At 49.4% G+C, this 18,311-nt stretch overlaps 1 protein-coding gene across 4 annotated transcripts in view; it reads right to left on the reverse strand.

Annotated features, from left to right (window-relative positions):
• cdc42bpb (CDC42 binding protein kinase beta (DMPK-like)) overlaps positions 1-18,311 on the reverse strand; it is a 129,864-nt gene that overhangs the window by 18,246 nt on the left and 93,307 nt on the right. For 2 of the 4 annotated variants that reach the window (XM_031836846.1, XM_031836848.1), the window contains exons 16-26: positions 17,961-18,085; positions 17,690-17,795; positions 11,353-11,501; positions 9,216-9,313; positions 8,066-8,145; positions 6,854-6,904; positions 4,832-4,915; positions 3,584-3,664; positions 2,610-2,715; positions 2,224-2,360; positions 1,745-1,884 (exon numbers count right to left, since the gene is read on the reverse strand). In XM_031836846.1, coding sequence (XP_031692706.1) covers positions 1,745-1,884; positions 2,224-2,360; positions 2,610-2,715; positions 3,584-3,664; positions 4,832-4,915; positions 6,854-6,904; positions 8,066-8,145; positions 9,216-9,313; positions 11,353-11,501; positions 17,690-17,795; positions 17,961-18,085 — 1,157 coding nt within the window. The remainder of the gene's footprint in view (positions 1-1,744; positions 1,885-2,223; positions 2,361-2,609; positions 2,716-3,583; positions 3,665-4,831; positions 4,916-6,853; positions 6,905-8,065; positions 8,146-9,215; positions 9,314-11,352; positions 11,502-17,689; positions 17,796-17,960; positions 18,086-18,311) is intronic. The other 2 variants (XM_031836849.1, XM_031836847.1) reach the window with 1 other exon arrangement.

The following is an 18,311-nucleotide window of genomic DNA, read 5'->3' on the forward strand; positions in this document are numbered from 1 at the left end:
TAAGAACAAATTCTTATTTTAAATGACTGCCTAGGAACAGTGGGTTAACGTGCCTGTTCAGGGGCAGAACGACAGATTTGTACCTTGTCAGCTCGGGGGGTTTGAACTTGCAACCTTCCGGTTACTAGTCCAACGCTCTAACCACTAGGCTACCCTGCCGCCCCTTAGATGTCTACGCTCACCAAGAATGACGGCTTTTAACAATTCTCACATCTTTGTAAACCGGACCAAACGTATCGCCAGAGCACTCTGTATAGTAGGATACAGATAGAGATCATTCATTTACACTACTGCTATTGTATCAGTATCGGATATATATATTAGCGATAAGGAAAATCATTTTATTCACGGTCTTCATCCATAATTGTCAGTTACATGGTTATGCCATTATCGTGCCAGCCCTCCACCTACCACATACCCTCCCACACACCCTCCCACCTCCCACACACCCTCCCACCTCCCACACACCCTCCCACCTCCCACACACCCTCCACCTACCACCCCACCTACCACACACCCTCCCACCTCACCTACCACACACCCTCCCACCTACCAACCACCTACCACACACCCTCCCACCTACCAACCACCCTCCCAGCTACCAACCACCTACCACACACCCTCCCAGCTACCAACCACCTACCACACACCCTCCCAGCTACCAACCACCTACCACACACCCTCCCAGCTACCAACCACCTACCACACACCCTCCCAGCTACCAACCACCTACCACACACCCTCCCACCTACCAACCACCTACCACACACCCTCCCACCTACCAACCACCTACCACACACCCTCCCACCTACCACACACCCTCCCACCTACCACCCCACCCTCCACCTACACCACACCCTCCACCTACACCACACCCTCCACCTACACCACACCCTCCACCTACCACACACCCTCCACCTACCACACACCCTCCACCTACCACACACCCTCCACCTACCACACACCCTCCACCTACCACACACCCTCCACCTACCACACACCCTCCACCTACCACACACCCTCCACCTACCACACACCCTCCACCTACCACACACCAACCACCTACCACACACCCTCCACCTACCACACACCCTCCACCTACCACCCCACCTCCCAAACACCCTCCACCTACCAACCACACACCCTCCACCTACCAACCACCTACCACACACCCTCCACCTACCACACACCCTCCACCTACCACACACCCTCCACCTACCACACACCCTCCACCTACCACCCCACCAACCACCTACCACACACCCTCCACCTACCACACACCCTCCACCTACCACCCCACCTCCCAAACACCCTCCACCTACCAACCACACACCCTCCACCTACCAACCACCTACCACACACCCTCCACCTACCACACACCCTCCACCTACCACCCCACCTCCCAAACACCCTCCACCTACCAACCACACACCCTCCACCTACCACACACCTACCACACCCTCCACCTACCACACACCCTCCCTCCCACCTACCAACCACCTCCCACACACCCTCCCACCTCCCACACACCCTCCACCTACCACACACCCTCCACCTACCACACACCCTCCACCTACCACTCACCCTCCCCCTTCACCTCCCACTCACCCTCCCCCTTCACCTCCCACTCACCCTCCCCCTTCACCTCCCACTCACCCTCCCCCTTCACGCCCAGACTCCCCCTTCACACCCCCCCCCCACCTACCAATCCCTAACACCCTTCACCACAACATAGAGGTCTTACCTCAAGTCCAGGACCTGACTTGTCACCACGCCTGGCTGGGTGGACTTGCCCTCAGGCACCTCGTACAGGAAGAGTTTACAATCACACACCACGGCGTACGCCCGCTGCCAGCCCTTCTTTACCCCCGTGGGCTTGGGGATCTGACGGAGAGGGCAGAGCAGCAAATTTTCAATTGAGAGGTCTGTTCTTGTTATACATTTCCAATAAACTGGACATCACACGCTCCTATCTTGTTAAGCTGAACAGAATTGAAATGTCTTGATTACATCAAAGCAACAACATTCAAGAAAGATATTAGCGTATCACCATGAAAAGACCATGATGTAATCATAGAACTAGAATGACTAGAATGGGTGGGAAATAAAAAATAAAAAAACCTGGCTGCACACTTAAGGTACACTCAATATGGCCGCAGGAACGCAAACTGTAGTCATTCTATTTCCACGGTGATAACCTGTTACTAAGTACGCGGTGCTCACCCTGACGAAGCCCTTGTAGGCGGTGCCGATGCCCCTCTGTACGTCGATGCCCAGAGGCCTCTTGGCCTGCTCAGGGGGTATGGGGCACACCTGGGGGGCATTGTCCTTACAGGATACATGGCAGATGAAGGAGCACACTGGAGAGAAAGAGGGAGAGAGAGAAAGAAAGAGTATTCGTATACACAAGGAAACATGCAGTCCAATCATAAGGTGCAGTTTCAGATCTCCCGTTCAGTTAAAACATTACAGTCCATTTATAGCGAGTGGTGTGTCAGCGGGAGGAAAATGCTGCACCCAATCTCCCCAGTCCCCCCCCCCCCAACTAAACGGCACAATCTCCCCAGTCCCCCCCCAACTAAACGGCACAATCTGTGCCTGACACTCACCTTCGCAGGCGTAGCCCTGGCGGATGAGACCCACCATCAAGGAGGTGCAGTGCGTGCACTGGGTGGGGCTGGAGAAGGTCTTGATGCTCAGCTGGTGAGCTTTGGGCTGCAGACACACACACACACACACGGAGAGAGATAAGAACACAGAATACTTAGCCAAGTGTTACAGACAAGCTGACAGCGTGTGTGTGTGTCAAATTATTCTATGAGTATGAGTGGTAGCACATATGTGGGAGCATGTTGTTTTCATTGTGTGAGAGTGGTGTGTGTGTGTGAGAGGTGTGTGTGTGTGAGAGCGGTGTGTGTGTGAGAGAGCGGTGTGTGTGTGTGAGAGCGGTGTGTGTGTGTGTGTATGAGAGCAGTGTGTGAGAGTGAGAGAGAGCGGTGTGTGTGTGAGAGAGAGCGGTGTGTGTGTGAGAGAGAGCGGTGTGTGTGTGAGAGAGAGCGGTGTGTGTGAGAGAGAGCGGTGTGTGTGAGAGAGAGCGGTGTGTGTGAGAGAGAGCGGTGTGTGTGTGTGTGTGTGTGTATGTGTATGAGAGCAGTGTGTGAGAGAGAGCGGTATGTGTGTGTGTGTGAGTGAGAGAGAGCGGTGTGTGTGTGAGAGAGAGCGGTGTGTGTGTGTGTGAGAGCGGTGTGTGTGTGTGTGAGAGCGGTGTGTGTGTGTGTGAGAGCGGTGTGTGTGTGTGTGAGAGCGGTGTGTGTGTGTGTGAGAGCGGTGTGTGTGTGAGAGAGAGCGTGTGTGAGAGAGAGCGGTGTGTGTGTGAGAGAGAGCGGTGTGTGTGTGAGAGAGAGCGGTGTGTGTGTGAGAGAGAGCGGTGTGTGTGTGTGTGTGTGTGTGTGTGTGTGTGTGTGTGTGTGTGTGTGTGTGTGTGTGTGTGTGTGTGTGAGAGAGAGAGAGCGGTGTGTGGTGTGTGTGTGTGTGTGTGTGTGGTGTGTGTGTGTGTGAGAGAGAGAGCGGTGTCAGGCGGTACCTTTGGTGTGGTCAGCAGCGATGTTGGATAGACCGGGGAGGGGACGGTAGGGGTAACAGCAGTGGGCTTGAGGACTGGCTCCTGTGGGAGAGGGGTCAACGTTTAAAGGTCAACTGGTCAGACTGGGGAGAGGACAGCACTGGGTTCATTTGGCACCACATGGAAGAACATTTACTAAAGCAGGGAAGGACTACATTATGTTACTAATTGAAACAAATAGTTTTCCGTTGCAAAATGTTTACCCGTGGTACCTTAATGAACGTGACCCTGGTTCTATACTGGAAAAACATGAACTATGCTTTACTGGGACTATGCTTTACTGGGATAAGAGTCATTTAATTAGCTAACAATCAGGAAGGGGGTCAAGAGTCATTTAATTAGCTAACAATCAGGAAGGGGGTCAAGAGAGTCATTTAATTAGCTAACAATCAGGAAGGGGGTCAAGAGAGTCATTTAATTAGCTAACAATCAGGAAGGGGGTCAAGAGAGTCATTTAATTAGCTAACAATCAGGAAGGGGGTCAAGGAAGTCATTTAATTAGCTAACAATCAGGAAGGGGGTCAAGAGTCATTTAATTAGCTAACAATCAGGAAGGGGGTCAAGAGTCATTTAATTAGCTAACAATCAGGAATCAGTACATTACCATCTGATCATTTATCACTCCAGTGTTAATCTGCTAAATTGTAATTATTCGCCTACCTCCTCATGCCTTTTGCACACAATGTAATATATATATATAGACTCCCCTTTATTGACTTGCTTAGTTAAATAAAGGTTAAATAAATAAAAAATATAATTTAAAAGTGTACAATAAGATGTCTAATAAAATATATATTTTTTTACAATGGTGGGGGAGGTAGTGCCAAAATGGAGGCACCGTGAATTCAACACAGTGCCCCCTACCAGTCATCTAGTGTATATATTAATCATTGGTTACAACACACCTAAACCCTGTTAAAATGAACAATAGGCATTGTGAATCATAGCATACATTAAAATATAAAATTTTACAATGACTAATAATTTATTATTATTTATTACTTTTCTATATTATCTCTCTCTCTACATTGTTGGGAAGGACCCGTAAGTAAGCATTTCACTGTTAGTCTACACCTGTTGTTTACCACGCATGTGAAAAATAAAATGTGAACTGTGATGAGACAGGGAACGTCTGGAGAAAGGATGTCTGGGAGGGATGTGCGATATGGACGGAAGTGTGTGTGTGTGTGTGTGCGATGGAACACTCACATCCTGCTCAGAGGCCACGGAGGGCGACGAGGAAGGGACGTCTGACTTCTGGGGCGTAGCATCTATCTCGCTGACAGAGCTGGTCTGGAGGAGGGAGAGGGATGACGAGACGGATGAGTGTGTGTGTACTGGGCGGTACTGGGCGGAAATGTTTGCGTTTGCTATAGACTGAGACATATACACTAGGGTCAACGGCACTGACAACTATAGCACTAGGTGGCATTTTTTAAATTTATTTCACCTTTATTTAATTTAACCAGGTAGGCAAGTTGAGAACACGTTCTCATTTACAATTGCGACCTGGCCAAGATAAAGCATGCTTGAGGTTGTACGTGTCCACAGCTCTGGAATCAGACTAGCCAATCTCCAATCCGTTAGAGAGTTAAAATATAGCTGACCCTGTATCAGTGATTCATTTCTATCTGAAGGGCTGAAGGGAGCATTAGGCAGCCAGTAGGTGGTGCTAAGTGCCCATCTCTCGATGCCTCCTTCTGAGGAAGGGAACACATCTCAACAACACCTGCATCAACTCATACACATAGCAACTGCCTATGCTATATTTAAGCAATAAGGCATGAGGGTGTGTGGTATATGGCCAATATACCACAGGGCTAAGGGCTGTTCTTGGCCATATACCACAAACCCCCGAGGTGCCTTATTGGTATTATAAACTGGTTACCAACGTAATTAGAGCAGTAAAAATACATGTTCCGTCATACCCGTGGAACACGATCTGATATACCACGGCTGTCAGCCAATCAGCATCCAGGGCTTGAACCCCGCCCCCCCAGTTTATAATATAATAATATATATGCCATTTTGCAGACGCATAGTATTTCACCATCATGAAGGCACACTCGGGAACAGGTGTCGAGCTGAAGGGGTTTGGTGAATAAAACCAAAATACAAGCCCACTTTTAACATGTCACACTCCTAATACGAGCAGTATACTGTGTTACACACAAATCATTTGTATCATTCAGTATTTTCATGGTCTACTAGACTGTGTTGTAAGAAATCTTCAGTGTACGGTCGGTCCACTTAAGAGTCAAAACAATGAGTTAACAGATGACACATTGAAATCATAAACAATACTTACCATATAAACATTGTTATTTTACATGTGATTCTTTACAGCGACTCAAATGTAGCGTACATCAAACACTCACAGCCTAACAATGTTACTGATGAGGTTTCATTTTTTATTTGAATTATAAATACAACCAAAAAGATTGACAAAATTAGGAGAAATCATGGGAGGTCATTTGGGATCCTACCCTAAATCATCTTTTAATTGAACTAAAATGAAGGCAGGTTCTACATCCTCCCAACCAAATCACTGGCTAAAGACACACACTGAAAAGGTCTAGCTCGTCAATATTCTCAGTGTGCTGTCGTAGGGTTAGTTTGTTTTGTTTCTTCGTTAGTTGTGTAGGCAGCTAACAAATATGCAAATGGTTAAACAGGGTTATACTACTGAGGGATTCTGACGGACGTTAGCAGTATTGGCGGTTAGAGAGGGGAGGGATTAAGGCATTGGGGATGCTAATGCAGAAGGAGCACGTTCCAGAGGAGATGCTCGCAAACCTTTTAGCGCCCAACATAAGCTAATGCTAACATAGGGGAAGGTTGACTACAGGGGGAGAGTGCCACCAGCTGTGAAAAGGTCTATTATAGCATAATTTTTATCATTCTAGCTAAATTAGCATTAGCTACAATCTGAGCTAATCACAGTAATTGAATTCAACTAAACATGTAGCAGCTAGCCTGTTCACAATAGTAACAATAGAAATACTAGGAAAAGTTTAAACTATCATGCACACTACCATAAGAGACAAGAGGCTATATTAGCCCATATTAGCATGCTAATGGGTAACTGCTAATTGCTAAAAACAGGGCAACACACCTGGAGAAACTTCTATTTTCTCCCAACCTTTTTGTATGCTGGCAGCACAACCCCCCCACCCTGGGTTAGGGATTAACTGAGAAAATGGGGGAAGGAGCTCTGAGGAAACCACTTACTTCATCCCAAAACGCTAGCAGAGAGGACGCGGACGAGGAAGAGACAGATTCCTTTTTTGGAAGGGTGACACACGAGAGGGACAAAAAAAAAAAGCACAGGTTTTTGGGGGTTTATGGTTTAATGTTTTGGGGGGGTTTATGGGGTTCTTTTGCAGAACAAGAACATAATGGGGGTCAAAGTTGATACGGTCATTCAACAGGGTTTACTGCAAGGACATGCTTAGACCACCGCTTCCAATGGTTTATCGTGTGTCAATTTATGTCCCTGAGAAAATTGAGGGAACTCAGACAAAATGGCCCCTTCACCACAAGCCGTTTCCTCTGAAACAACACTGAATCAGGTCTTCTGGGGCCTTTATGCTGACCTAGCGGCTTCAATGCTGACTAATCCCTATTTTTACAACCTCGGGGTAGCCAGGTGTTGAAAAACCCCCAGGTTCACGGTTGTGCTGAGCAGCGAGATCAGTCGACCACAAAGCAGCGTGCGCGAGTGCTGTTGAATATGAGAAGCAGGTTAGCAGCTGATAGTTTTGTCCATCTTCTCCCTCTCATTAAGTTCAGGTCATGGCAAGCTTTCTTGTACCTCTCTTTTGCGGCCCTGAGCCCTTCTCATAACGTTGGTCCATTAGCTGCAGATCCTGTCCAAACCTTGGCAGCTGTATCAGGTTACCGTGTGCGGATGAGTAAAATTACTCAGATTTATTCCATGGGTTGGAGGGTCAGGAGGTACTTTTCTGCTTGCTCCCCCCCTCTCCGTAACTTTGAAGTTCTTTGTGGTGATGACCTGATTGAGTACATCAGAGGGCGAGTGGAGAGGTGTTGAACTGTGTGTACCAGTTCAAAGTTCAAAATTTAACTGGTCTCTCTTTTTAAGGATTTCAATGTAAGTGTGTATACATGTGCGCATGTCTGTTTATAAATTGTGTGACTATGCGAGTATGACAACAGCGCTAGCCAGCCAGTCTGTGTGTGTCTGTATGCATTTAACCACAGGGGTGCCGTCTGCAATGCCATCTCTATTCTGACTCCCGTCTAGCAGGGTGCTCTGTGGGACACCAGCCATGCCAAGTCCTCCACCCTCTGAAATATATGTATCAACTCCCACCAGCCTGTCACCATCGATACACACATAGATACTGCGAGAAAGTGGCTGTTAAGGTTTGTTACGGACATGTGACGGGGGGAGAGAAAGACGTGCAGAGAGACACTCACTCTGAACGTCAGGTCGTGGGCCAGTGGAGAGGTGTTGAAGTACTCAAAAATGGAGTCCTGGAAATCGGGCAGTTTCAGACCTGTATTTAGAAGACAAGGACAGCCTGAGCATAGCATTTATACTAATTCTACAGAGGAATACCGAAGTACAGTTGAAGGGAAACATGTAACTGACTAGAGAATGAAATGTTTCTCTATGAGACGTAATCATTAGTAGTTATGGACGAATGGACCAAAAGGATAATCAACAGCTTTCTATCCCCAAGCCATAAGACTGCGGAACAATTAATAAAATCGCCACCGGACAATTTACATTGACGACCCCCCCCCCCTTTTGTACACCGCTGCTACTCGCTGTTTATTATCTATGCATAACCACTACACCCCCACCTACATGTACATATGACCTCAACTAACCTGTACCCCACACACACACTGACTCGGTACCCCCTGTATGTAGCCTCGTTATTGTCATTGTGTTACTTATTATTACTTTATATTTTAATCAACTTGATAACTATATTATATTTCCTTAACTCTTCTTGAACTGCACTGTTGCTTAAGGGCTTGTCAGTAAAGCATTTCATGGTAAAGTCTACACATGTTGTATTCGGCGCATGTGACTAAGAGTTTGATTTGACGAATGTGTATCTCCAATGATCAAATAAAACCAAACAAACGTTTCGTATCCGTACAAACAACACCAATTATACATTTGTGTTAGTTTCTCTACCAAACAACCTATTTCTGTACGTTGACATTTGCCAGGGACAGTTGAGAGCAGGAATAATCAACTAGATTCAGCTGTGGGCCGATTTTGTCTTGAGCAGATGGGTCAGGGAGCCGGAACATAATTACAAATAATTTGCAAATTGATCGCAAGATGCCCAAACATATATATCTGACTAAAACATCAATGTCAAACCTTGTTTAAAGTTGTATATGCTTCCATACATCTGCCTCTATTATGTGACTGGGAATACTTTCAAAAAAATGACTTCGAGCCGATTAGCTGGTGTTTTTACAGTCTTACGTGAAGAAAAAAATATTTGTGGGACAAATAAAATCACCCGCGGGGAAAGTTTGTCTCACCAGCTGTGGAGCCCTGTTTTAGGGTAAAAAACAAGGGTTAAGAGTATGGTAGACCAACCTTTGTCTGAGCGGGAACGGCTCTCCTCCAAGTCCTTCTTCATGATCTCCAGCTGCTCCACCATATCTCTGCTCCTGGACTCTGAATCCTTCAGTTTGCTGTGTGTGTGTGTGTGTGTGTGTGTGTGTGTGTGTGTGTGTGTGTGTGTGTGTGTGTGTGTGTGTGTGTGTGAAGGAAAGAGAGGAAAAAAGTGGGTTATGATTCATCCTCTTCCCCATTCATGCCCACTTAAAACCGAAATAAAATGTCCCCTTTGCATCAATCAGCATGTAGCTAGCTAGCTAACCTGCACAAGCTCTTTCTCGTTTGACCCCTTGAAAAGACAGAAGATAGACTTAAAAGGTCAAATGCTAGGGGCCAACCATGTGGGATGGCGAATGTTTGTGTAAAGGTAATGTAATGGTCTTGGTAAGTGGGGTCTTGGGTCTAGCTGTGTGGGGTCTTGGGTCTAGCTGTGTGGGGTCTTGGGTCTAGCTGTGTGGGGTCTTGGGTCTAGCTGTGTGGGGTCTTGGGTCTAGCTGTGTGGGGTCTTGGGTCTAGGTACAGTGGGGCAAAAAAGTATTTAGTGTGCCACCAATTGTGCAAGATCTCCCACTTAAAAAGATGAGGCCTGTAATATTCATCATAGGTACACTTCAACTATGACAGACAAAATTAGAAAAAAAATCCAGAAAATCACATTGTAGGATTTTTTATGAATTTATTTGCAAATTATGGTGGAAAATAAGTATTTGGTCACCTACAAACAAGCAAGATTTCTGGCTCTCACAGACCTGTAACTTCTTCTTTAAGAGGCTCCTCTGTCTTGCACTCGTTACCTGTATTAATGGCACCTGTTTGAACTTGTTATCAGTATAAAAGATACCTGTCCACAACCTCAAACAGTCACACTCCAAACTCCACTATGGCCAAGACCAAAGAGCTGTCAAAGGACACCAGAAACAAAATTGTAGACCTGCGCCAGGCTGGGAAGACTGAATCTGCAATAGGTAAGCATCTTGGTTTGAAGAAATCAACTGTGGGAGCAATTATTAGGAAATGGAAGACATACAAGACCACTGATAATCTCCCTCGATCTGGGGCTCCACGCAAGATCTCACCCCGTGGGGTCAAAATGATCACAAGAACGGTGAGCAAAAATCCCAGAACCACACGGGGGGACCTTGTGAATGACCTGCAGAGAGCTGGGACCAAAGTAACAAAGCCTACCATCAGTAACACACTACGCCGCCAGGGACTCAAATCCTGCAGTGCCAGACGTGTCCCCCTGCTTAAGCCAGTACATGTCCAGGCCCGTCTGAAGTTTGCTAGAGAGCATTTGGATGATCCAGAAGAAGATTGGAAGAATGTCATATGGTCAGATGAAACCAAAATATAACTTTTTGGTAGAAACTCAACTCGTCGTGTTTGGAGGACAAAGAATGCTGAGTTGCATCCAAAGAACACCATATCTACTGTGAAGCATGGGGGTGGAAACATCATGCTTTGGGGCTGTTTTTCTGCAAAGGGACCAGGACGACTGATCCGTGTAAAGGAAAGAATGAATGGGGCCATGTATCGTGAGATTTTGAGTGAAAACCTCCTTCCATCAGCAAGGGCATTGAAGATGAAACGTGGCCGGGTCTTTCAGCATGACAATGATCCCAAACACACCGCCCGGGCAACGAAGGAGTGGCTTCGTAAGAAGCATTTCAAGGTCCTGGAGTGGCCTAGCCAGTCAACCCCATAGAAAATCTTTGGAGGGAGTTGAAAGTCCGTGTTGCAACAGCCCCAAAACATCACTGCTCTAGAGGAGATCAGCATGGAGGAATGGGCCAAAATACCAGCAACAGTGTGTGAAAACCTTGTCAAATGTTTTCTGTAAGTCTTCACCTCTGTCATTGCCAACAAAGGGCATATAACAAAGTATTGAGATAAACTTTTGTTATTGACCAAATACTTATTTTCCACCATAATTTGCAAATACATTTATTAAAAATCCTACAATGTGATTTTTAGATTTTTTTCTTATTTTGTCTGTCATAGTTGAAGTGTACCTACAGGCTTCTCATCTTTTTAAGTGGGACAACTTGCACAATTGGTGGCTGACTAAATACTTTTTTGCCCAACTGTTGGAGTTGCAAGGGGCAGGGCTGACCTTTCGAAGGAGATGTTGGAGGCCTTGACCTTGCGAAGCTCCTCCTGGACCAGCTGCTTGGCCCGTATCTCTGCGTCCAGGGCCGACTGCAGCTCCAGACGGGCCGACATGTCCAGCTTCTGGCTGCGTCGCACCTTCCACAGGGGGTCCTGGGGACGAGAGCAGGATTACTGTATTGTATTCAGGGGGGGGGGGATTGATGTGATAACACTCATCAGTGGCCAATTATTGGGTGTGATCGATTGAAATCGATCTGAACACGGGGTGTAAACGGTGCAGGCAACGCCAGGAACGTGGTTTAGATTAAACCGATTGGCCACAAATCACTCAACTGATTCCTGTTAGAGGCGAGTGGCAACTGGCCAATGCAGTTAGTTTCACTGTGTGTTGAACCTGCTTCTGTATTGGTATGCTCTCCTATGGTTCGTCTTGTGACTGTCAAGCTGTGATGTAATAGTACCTGTGTAATGCAATGGAGTGTATAAGATGTAGGAATCCATTCAACTAAGAAAAAAAAGCTAACTGAACATGCCCTCAAGAAAATGGCTGTCCAATCATGTCAGCTAAACCTCAAAACACAACCATATCGACCCAACTCAAATACAATTCAGCAGGTGCAAAAAACATATTTGAGATTTCATCAACTCCACCGTACCCTCCCTTACACACACACACACACACACACGATGGACATTTTTTATCGAGCGAATGAGGGAGCCAATGACAAATGGACTTTTCAGGAAGCTGAGATGACATTCCGCGGATGCTGGCGGATCGCGTGACATCACGGCCCAACGGGACAGGAAATGAGGCATCATATCCCTCTAACCCAGCCCGACCCATACCTATTCCCCAGACAGTCTGACTGGCTAGAATTTCAGTCTCGTACGTTACAGGAGAGAGAGAAGAAAGAGAGCGAGAGAGGAAAGAGCAAGAGAGACAGCGAGAGGAGAGTGTGAGAAAAGAGAGGATCCATAGTGCTCCTGCACAGCACAAATGTGGAGCTCTTTGTACTAAGGAGCTCCCTACCCCCCCCATCTTAAACTTAACCATTAGGATGATGGAAGAATATCTGAATATCTATCAGTATTTAAGGGCAACTTCTACTAACCCGCTCCCCTGAAATGTATTCCTAGTTTCTTGTAAGCAATGGAAGCATCGTATAGTATCAGTCTTGTCTGAAACACATGTGGCCCCTTCAAACTCCTCAGATAATTTACACTCAGAATCCAATTTTGCTTTCTAGGTCTCAATGCTTCAAAGCAGTGCCAGTATTTTTAAATACTCACTATCTGGGGACATCAAACCCACTTTCAAACGGGCCTAAAAATATAATGTTAGAATTCAGATAACACAGACTATTCCAGGTTATTTCTTCTCAAGAAAAATCAAATCATCAATCGGTATTAAATGGGCCATATGAGTGACAGACTGGCGACACTATCGGCATGAGAGCAGTCCTCTGCACTGCCTACGGTTGGAGCGTCACCTCCACAGTGATTGGAGGCTGGCTTTGATTGGACGCACTCACCCTCTTGTCCCCCCCAGCTGAGGGAAAGGGCTTCAGGGGAGGAGTGGCCACTCCTGAGCCTTGCTGGGGACGGGAGGTTAAAACAGAAGAGTACACCAACACTTCACCAGAGTACACCAACACAACACACACTTCACCAGAGTACACCAACACAACACAACACTTCACCAGAGTACACCAACACAACACTTCACCAGAGTACACCAACACAACACTTCACCAGAGTACACCAACACAACACTTCACCAGAGTACACCAACACAACACAACACTTCACCAGAGTACACCAACACAACACAACACTTCACCAGAGTACACCAACACAACACAACACTTCACCAGAGTACACCAACACAACACAACACTTCACCAGAGTACACCAACAACACACAACACTTCACCAGAGTACACCAACAACACACACTTCACCAGAGTACACCAACAACACACACTTCACCAGAGTACACCAACACAACACTTCACCAGAGTACACCAACACAACACAACACTTCACCAGAGTACACCAACACAACACAACACTTCAGAGTACACCAACACAACACACACTTCACCAGAGTACACCAACACAACACACACTTCACCAGAGTACACCAACACAACACACACTTCACCAGAGTACACCAACACAACACACACTTCACCAGAGTACACCAACAACACACACTTCACCAGAGTACACCAACAACACACACTTCACCAGAGTACACCAACACAACACTTCACCAGAGTACACCAACACAACACAACACTTCACCAGAGTACACCAACACAACACTTCACCAGAGTACACCAACACAACACTTCACCAGAGTACACCAACACAACACAACACTTCAGAGTACACCAACAACACACACTTCAGAGTACACCAACAACACACACTTCAGAGTACACCAACAACACACACTTCAGAGTACACCAACAACACACACTTCAGAGTACACCAACACAACACACACTTCACCAGAGTACACCAACACAACACACACTTCACCAGAGTACACCAACACAACACACACTTCACCAGAGTACACCAACACAACACACACTTCACCAGAGTACACCAACACAACACAACACTTCACCAGAGTACACCAACACAACACACACTTCACCAGAGTACACCAACACAACACAACACTTCACCAGAGTACACCAACACAACACTTCACCAGAGTACACCAACACAACACTTCACCAGAGTACACCAACACAACACACACTTCACCAGAGTACAACCAACACAACACTTCACCAGAGTACACCAACAATTGCGAAGGAAGGAAATTATTGGCAACCAAAATATTTTTCTACAATTTCTCCATCATTGGGGAGTTTAATGCTTTTCCCTCCTACTACCCCCCCCCCCCCTCCTTTTTTTGATTGCTTGAGCAAATCTACTACTATGTAGGGAACAGGGTGTCATTTGGGATGAATACAATGTTACTCCACTCTTAAAACAGTATCAGCAACAACAGCGGGCATAGCCTTTCTCCGTCTGGTGAGCACTCTGCTTCCAAAAGTACCCAGACAGACACCAGGAGCTAATATCATTAAGCTAACGCTACTAATGCTAAGTCTGCCATAAATAGCCCTGTCTAATGGGAATGGATGGAGGGGAGATGACAGGTGTGCCAACGTTGCTGCTAACGCTAGCTAAATAGCCATGTCTAATAGGAATGGACGGAGGGGAGATGACAAGTGTGCTAACGCTAGCTAGCTAAGGGAGCGGAGGGAACTGCACTCAAGGTCACGTTTGATGTAATATTCCTCTCCCTGTAACCAGGTTAAGGCTGAAAATAAGAGGAAGATGGACTCCCTACGCATACAGAATAAACTATAGAGTTATATCTAGAGAGATTATAACGGCGCCAGACAGACGACCTCTCAACACTAATGTCGCTCTGTAGATTAACAGGTGACTAATTATATATTGATACACATCCATTGTGTAATATAGTAGATATGGAATATTTAAGAACAAATGACGTGATTTCTAATTCATTTCACATTGATTGCTAAAACCAATTTGAAGTAAAGACTACCATGTCTGACACAACACCTTTCCATCCAGAAAGTACTGCACAAGGCCCAAGGCTCTGGAGAAAGATACCGTGGAGCCGGGAGGCTACAGTGGAGCGCAGGGAGAGGGAGGCTACAGTGGGGCGCAGGGAGAGGGAGGCTACAGTGGGGCGCGCAGGGAGGGGAGGCTACAGTGGGGCGCCGGGAGAGGGAGGCTACAGTGGGGCGCCGGGAGAGGGAGGCTACAGTGGGGCGCCGGGAGAGGGAGGCTACAGTGGGGCGCCGGGAGAGGGAGGCTACAGTGGGGCGCCGGGAGAGGGGAGGCTACAGTGGGGCGCCGGGAGAGGGAGGCTACAGTGGGGCGCCGGGAGAGGGAGGCTACAGTGGGGCGCCGGGAGAGGGAGGCTACAGTGGGGCGCCGGGAGAGGGAGGCTACAGTGGGGCGCAGGGAGAGGGAGGCTACAGTGGGGCGCCGGAGAGGGAGGCTACAGTGGGGCGCCGGGAGAGGGAGGCTACAGTGGGGCGCAGGGAGAGGGAGGCTACAGTGGGGCGCAGGGAGAGGGAGGCTACAGTGGGGCGCAGGGAGAGGGAGGCTACAGTGGGGCGCCGGGAGGATACAGTGGGGCGCCGGGAGGCTACAGTGGGGCGCCGGGAGGCTACAGTGGGGCGCAGGAGAGGGAGGCGAAAGTGGTGCGCAGGGAGAGGGAGGCTACAGTGGGGCGCAGGGAGAGGGAGGCTACAGTGGGGCGCAGGGAGAGGGAGGCTACAGTGGGGCGCAGGGAGAGGGAGGCTACAGTGGGGCGCCGGGAGGCTACAGTGGGGCGCCGGGAGGCTACAGTGGGGCGCCGGGAGGCTACAGTGGGGCGCCGGGAGGTTACAGTGGGGCGCCGGGAGGCTACAGTGGGGCGCCGGGAGGCTACAGTGGGGTGCAGGGAGAGGGAGGCTACAGTGGGTGCAGGGAGAGGGAGGCTACAGTGGGGCGCCGGGAGGCTACAGTGGGGCGCCGGGAGGCTACAGTGGGGCGCAGGGAGGCTACAGTGGGGCGCAGGGAGGCTACAGTGGGGCGCAGGGAGGCTACAGTGGGGCGCAGGGAGGCTACAGTGGGGCGCAGGGAGGCTACAGTGGGGCGCAGGGAGGGGGAGGCCACAGTGGGGCGCAGAGAGGGAGGCTACAGTGGGGCGCAGAGAGGGAGGCTACAGTGGGGCGCAGAGAGGGAGGCTACAGTGGGGCGCAGAGAGGGAGGCTACAGTGGGGCGCCGGGAGGCTACAGTGGGGCGCAGGGAGGCTACAGTGGGGCGCAGGGAGGCTACAGTGGGGCGCAGGGAGGCTAACAGTGGGCGCAGGAGGGGAGGCTACAGTGGGCGCGCAGAGAGAGGGAGGGCTACAGTGGGGCGCAAGAGAGGGAGGCTTACAGTGGGGCGCAGAGAGGGAGGCTACAGTGGGGCGCAGAGAGGGAGGCTACAGTGGGGCGCAGGAGAGGGAGGCTACAGTGGGGCGCAGGGAGGCTTACAGTGGGGCGCAGGGAGGGAAGGCTACAGTGGGGCGCAGGAGAGGGAGGCTACAGTGGGGCGCAGAGAGGGAGGCTACAGTGGGCGCCGGAGAGGGAGGCTACAGTGGGGGCGCAGGGAGAGGGAGGCTACAGTGGGGCGCAGGGAGAGGGAGCTACCGTGGGCGCAGGGAAGGGAGGCTACAGTGGGGCGCAGGGAGAGGGAGGCTACAGTGGGGCCGCAGGGAGAGGGAGGCTACAGTGGGCGCAGGGAGAGGGAGGCTACAGTGGGGCGCAGGGAGAGGGAGGCTACAGTGGGGCGCGAGGGAGAGGGAGGCTACAGTGGGGCGCAGGGAGAGGGAGGCTACAGTGGGGTGCAGGGAGAGGGAGGCTACAGTGGGGTGCAGGGAGAGGGAGGGTGCAGGGAGAGGGAGGCTACAGTGGGGCGCAGAGAGGGAGGCTACGGTGGGGCGCAGAGAGGGAGGCTACAGTGGGGCGCAGAGAGGGAGGCTACAGTGGGGCGCAGAGAGGGAGGCTACAGTGGGGCGCAGAGAGGGAGGCTACAGTGGGGCGCAGAGAGGGAGGCTACAGTGGGGCGCAGAGAGGGAGGCTACAGTGGGGCGCAGAGAGGGAGGCTACAGTGGGGCGCAGAGAGGGAGGCTACAGTGGGGCGCAGAGAGGGAGGCTACAGTGGGGCGCAGAGAGGGAGGCTACAGTTACATGTCCAGTGTAGCAGACCTGTCTGGCTGATTGCCTGATACAAAGTCCATAGGAAGGAATGGGACTCCATTTTCATAACTTGGTCTAATTATTATATAAATCTATGATACTGCACTTTGACAGTAATGCCTTAGGGTGAAATGAGTAGATTGGGTGCTGCCTCTACACAGCTTTTGGGGCATGGCCTATATACAGCTAACTGTCCCCTCCAGTCAGGCACCCGATCTGAATCACTTCAATATACATCCAGTGGCACTGTGTCAATGTGGGATAAAAGCAATGTGTTCAGCAGGGGAACATTAGAATCACACCCAACAAGGGAAAGTACGGTGTGATGTTGGTGGTATCCCCTAGTTACGGCTGTGCTCAGACCAGGGGCCCCTAATTTGACAGTTGGACTCTGTTTGAAGCCAACAAACACACTCGGAGGGATGGGGACCAAGGTGTTTGCGTGTGTGTGTGGGGCGAAGGTTTGTATACATCTAAGTTTGCGTGTGTTTGTTCGATTGGTATACTTTTAAGTGTGTGTGTGTGTGTGTGTCTGTAGTGTATCTTACCAGGGGTCGTGGGCCCAGGCTGGAGCTGCGGAGAGACTCCAGCTCCTCAGTCATCTTGGAGGCCAGGGCCTGCAGGTAGCCGCGGGCATCCTTCTCATCACTCACCCTACAGGTTCACACACACAAGGTTTCATAAGCATCTATACAGGCCTTTCAAAGTTCATCTTCACTTGGGCACAACGTGGCAAAACATTTGACAACGGAAAAGGAAAACAAGATATCCTATTGGACAAGTCCTTGGCCCTGTACAGCTAGCTGCCTTTGCACTGACCACTGGATGATCTCAGCGATCTGGGCTTCCCAGTGAGCCACGCTCTCCTTCTTAGAGGACAAGTCTTGCAGCTCATCTTCCAGCTGGCGGTTTTGAGCGGTCAGCTTGTCCACAAACGTACACAGCTAAGAGAGAGAGAGGCAGAGGAGGTGAGAGAGAGAGAGAGGCAGAGGAGGTGAGAGAGAGAGAGAGAGAGAGGCAGAGGAGCGGTGAGGAGAGAGAGGAGAGAGGAGAGGGGAGAGGGAGAGAGAGCGCAGGGGGTGGTGAGAGAGAGAGAGGGAGAGGAGAGGAGGAGAGGTGAGAGGAGGAGAGAGAGAGAGAGGCAGAGGAGGAGGTGAGAGAGAGAGAGAG

This window comes from Oncorhynchus kisutch, linkage group LG12 (assembly GCF_002021735.2).
Source record: "Oncorhynchus kisutch isolate 150728-3 linkage group LG12, Okis_V2, whole genome shotgun sequence".
In the NCBI taxonomy this organism is placed as follows: domain Eukaryota; kingdom Metazoa; phylum Chordata; class Actinopteri; order Salmoniformes; family Salmonidae; genus Oncorhynchus; species Oncorhynchus kisutch.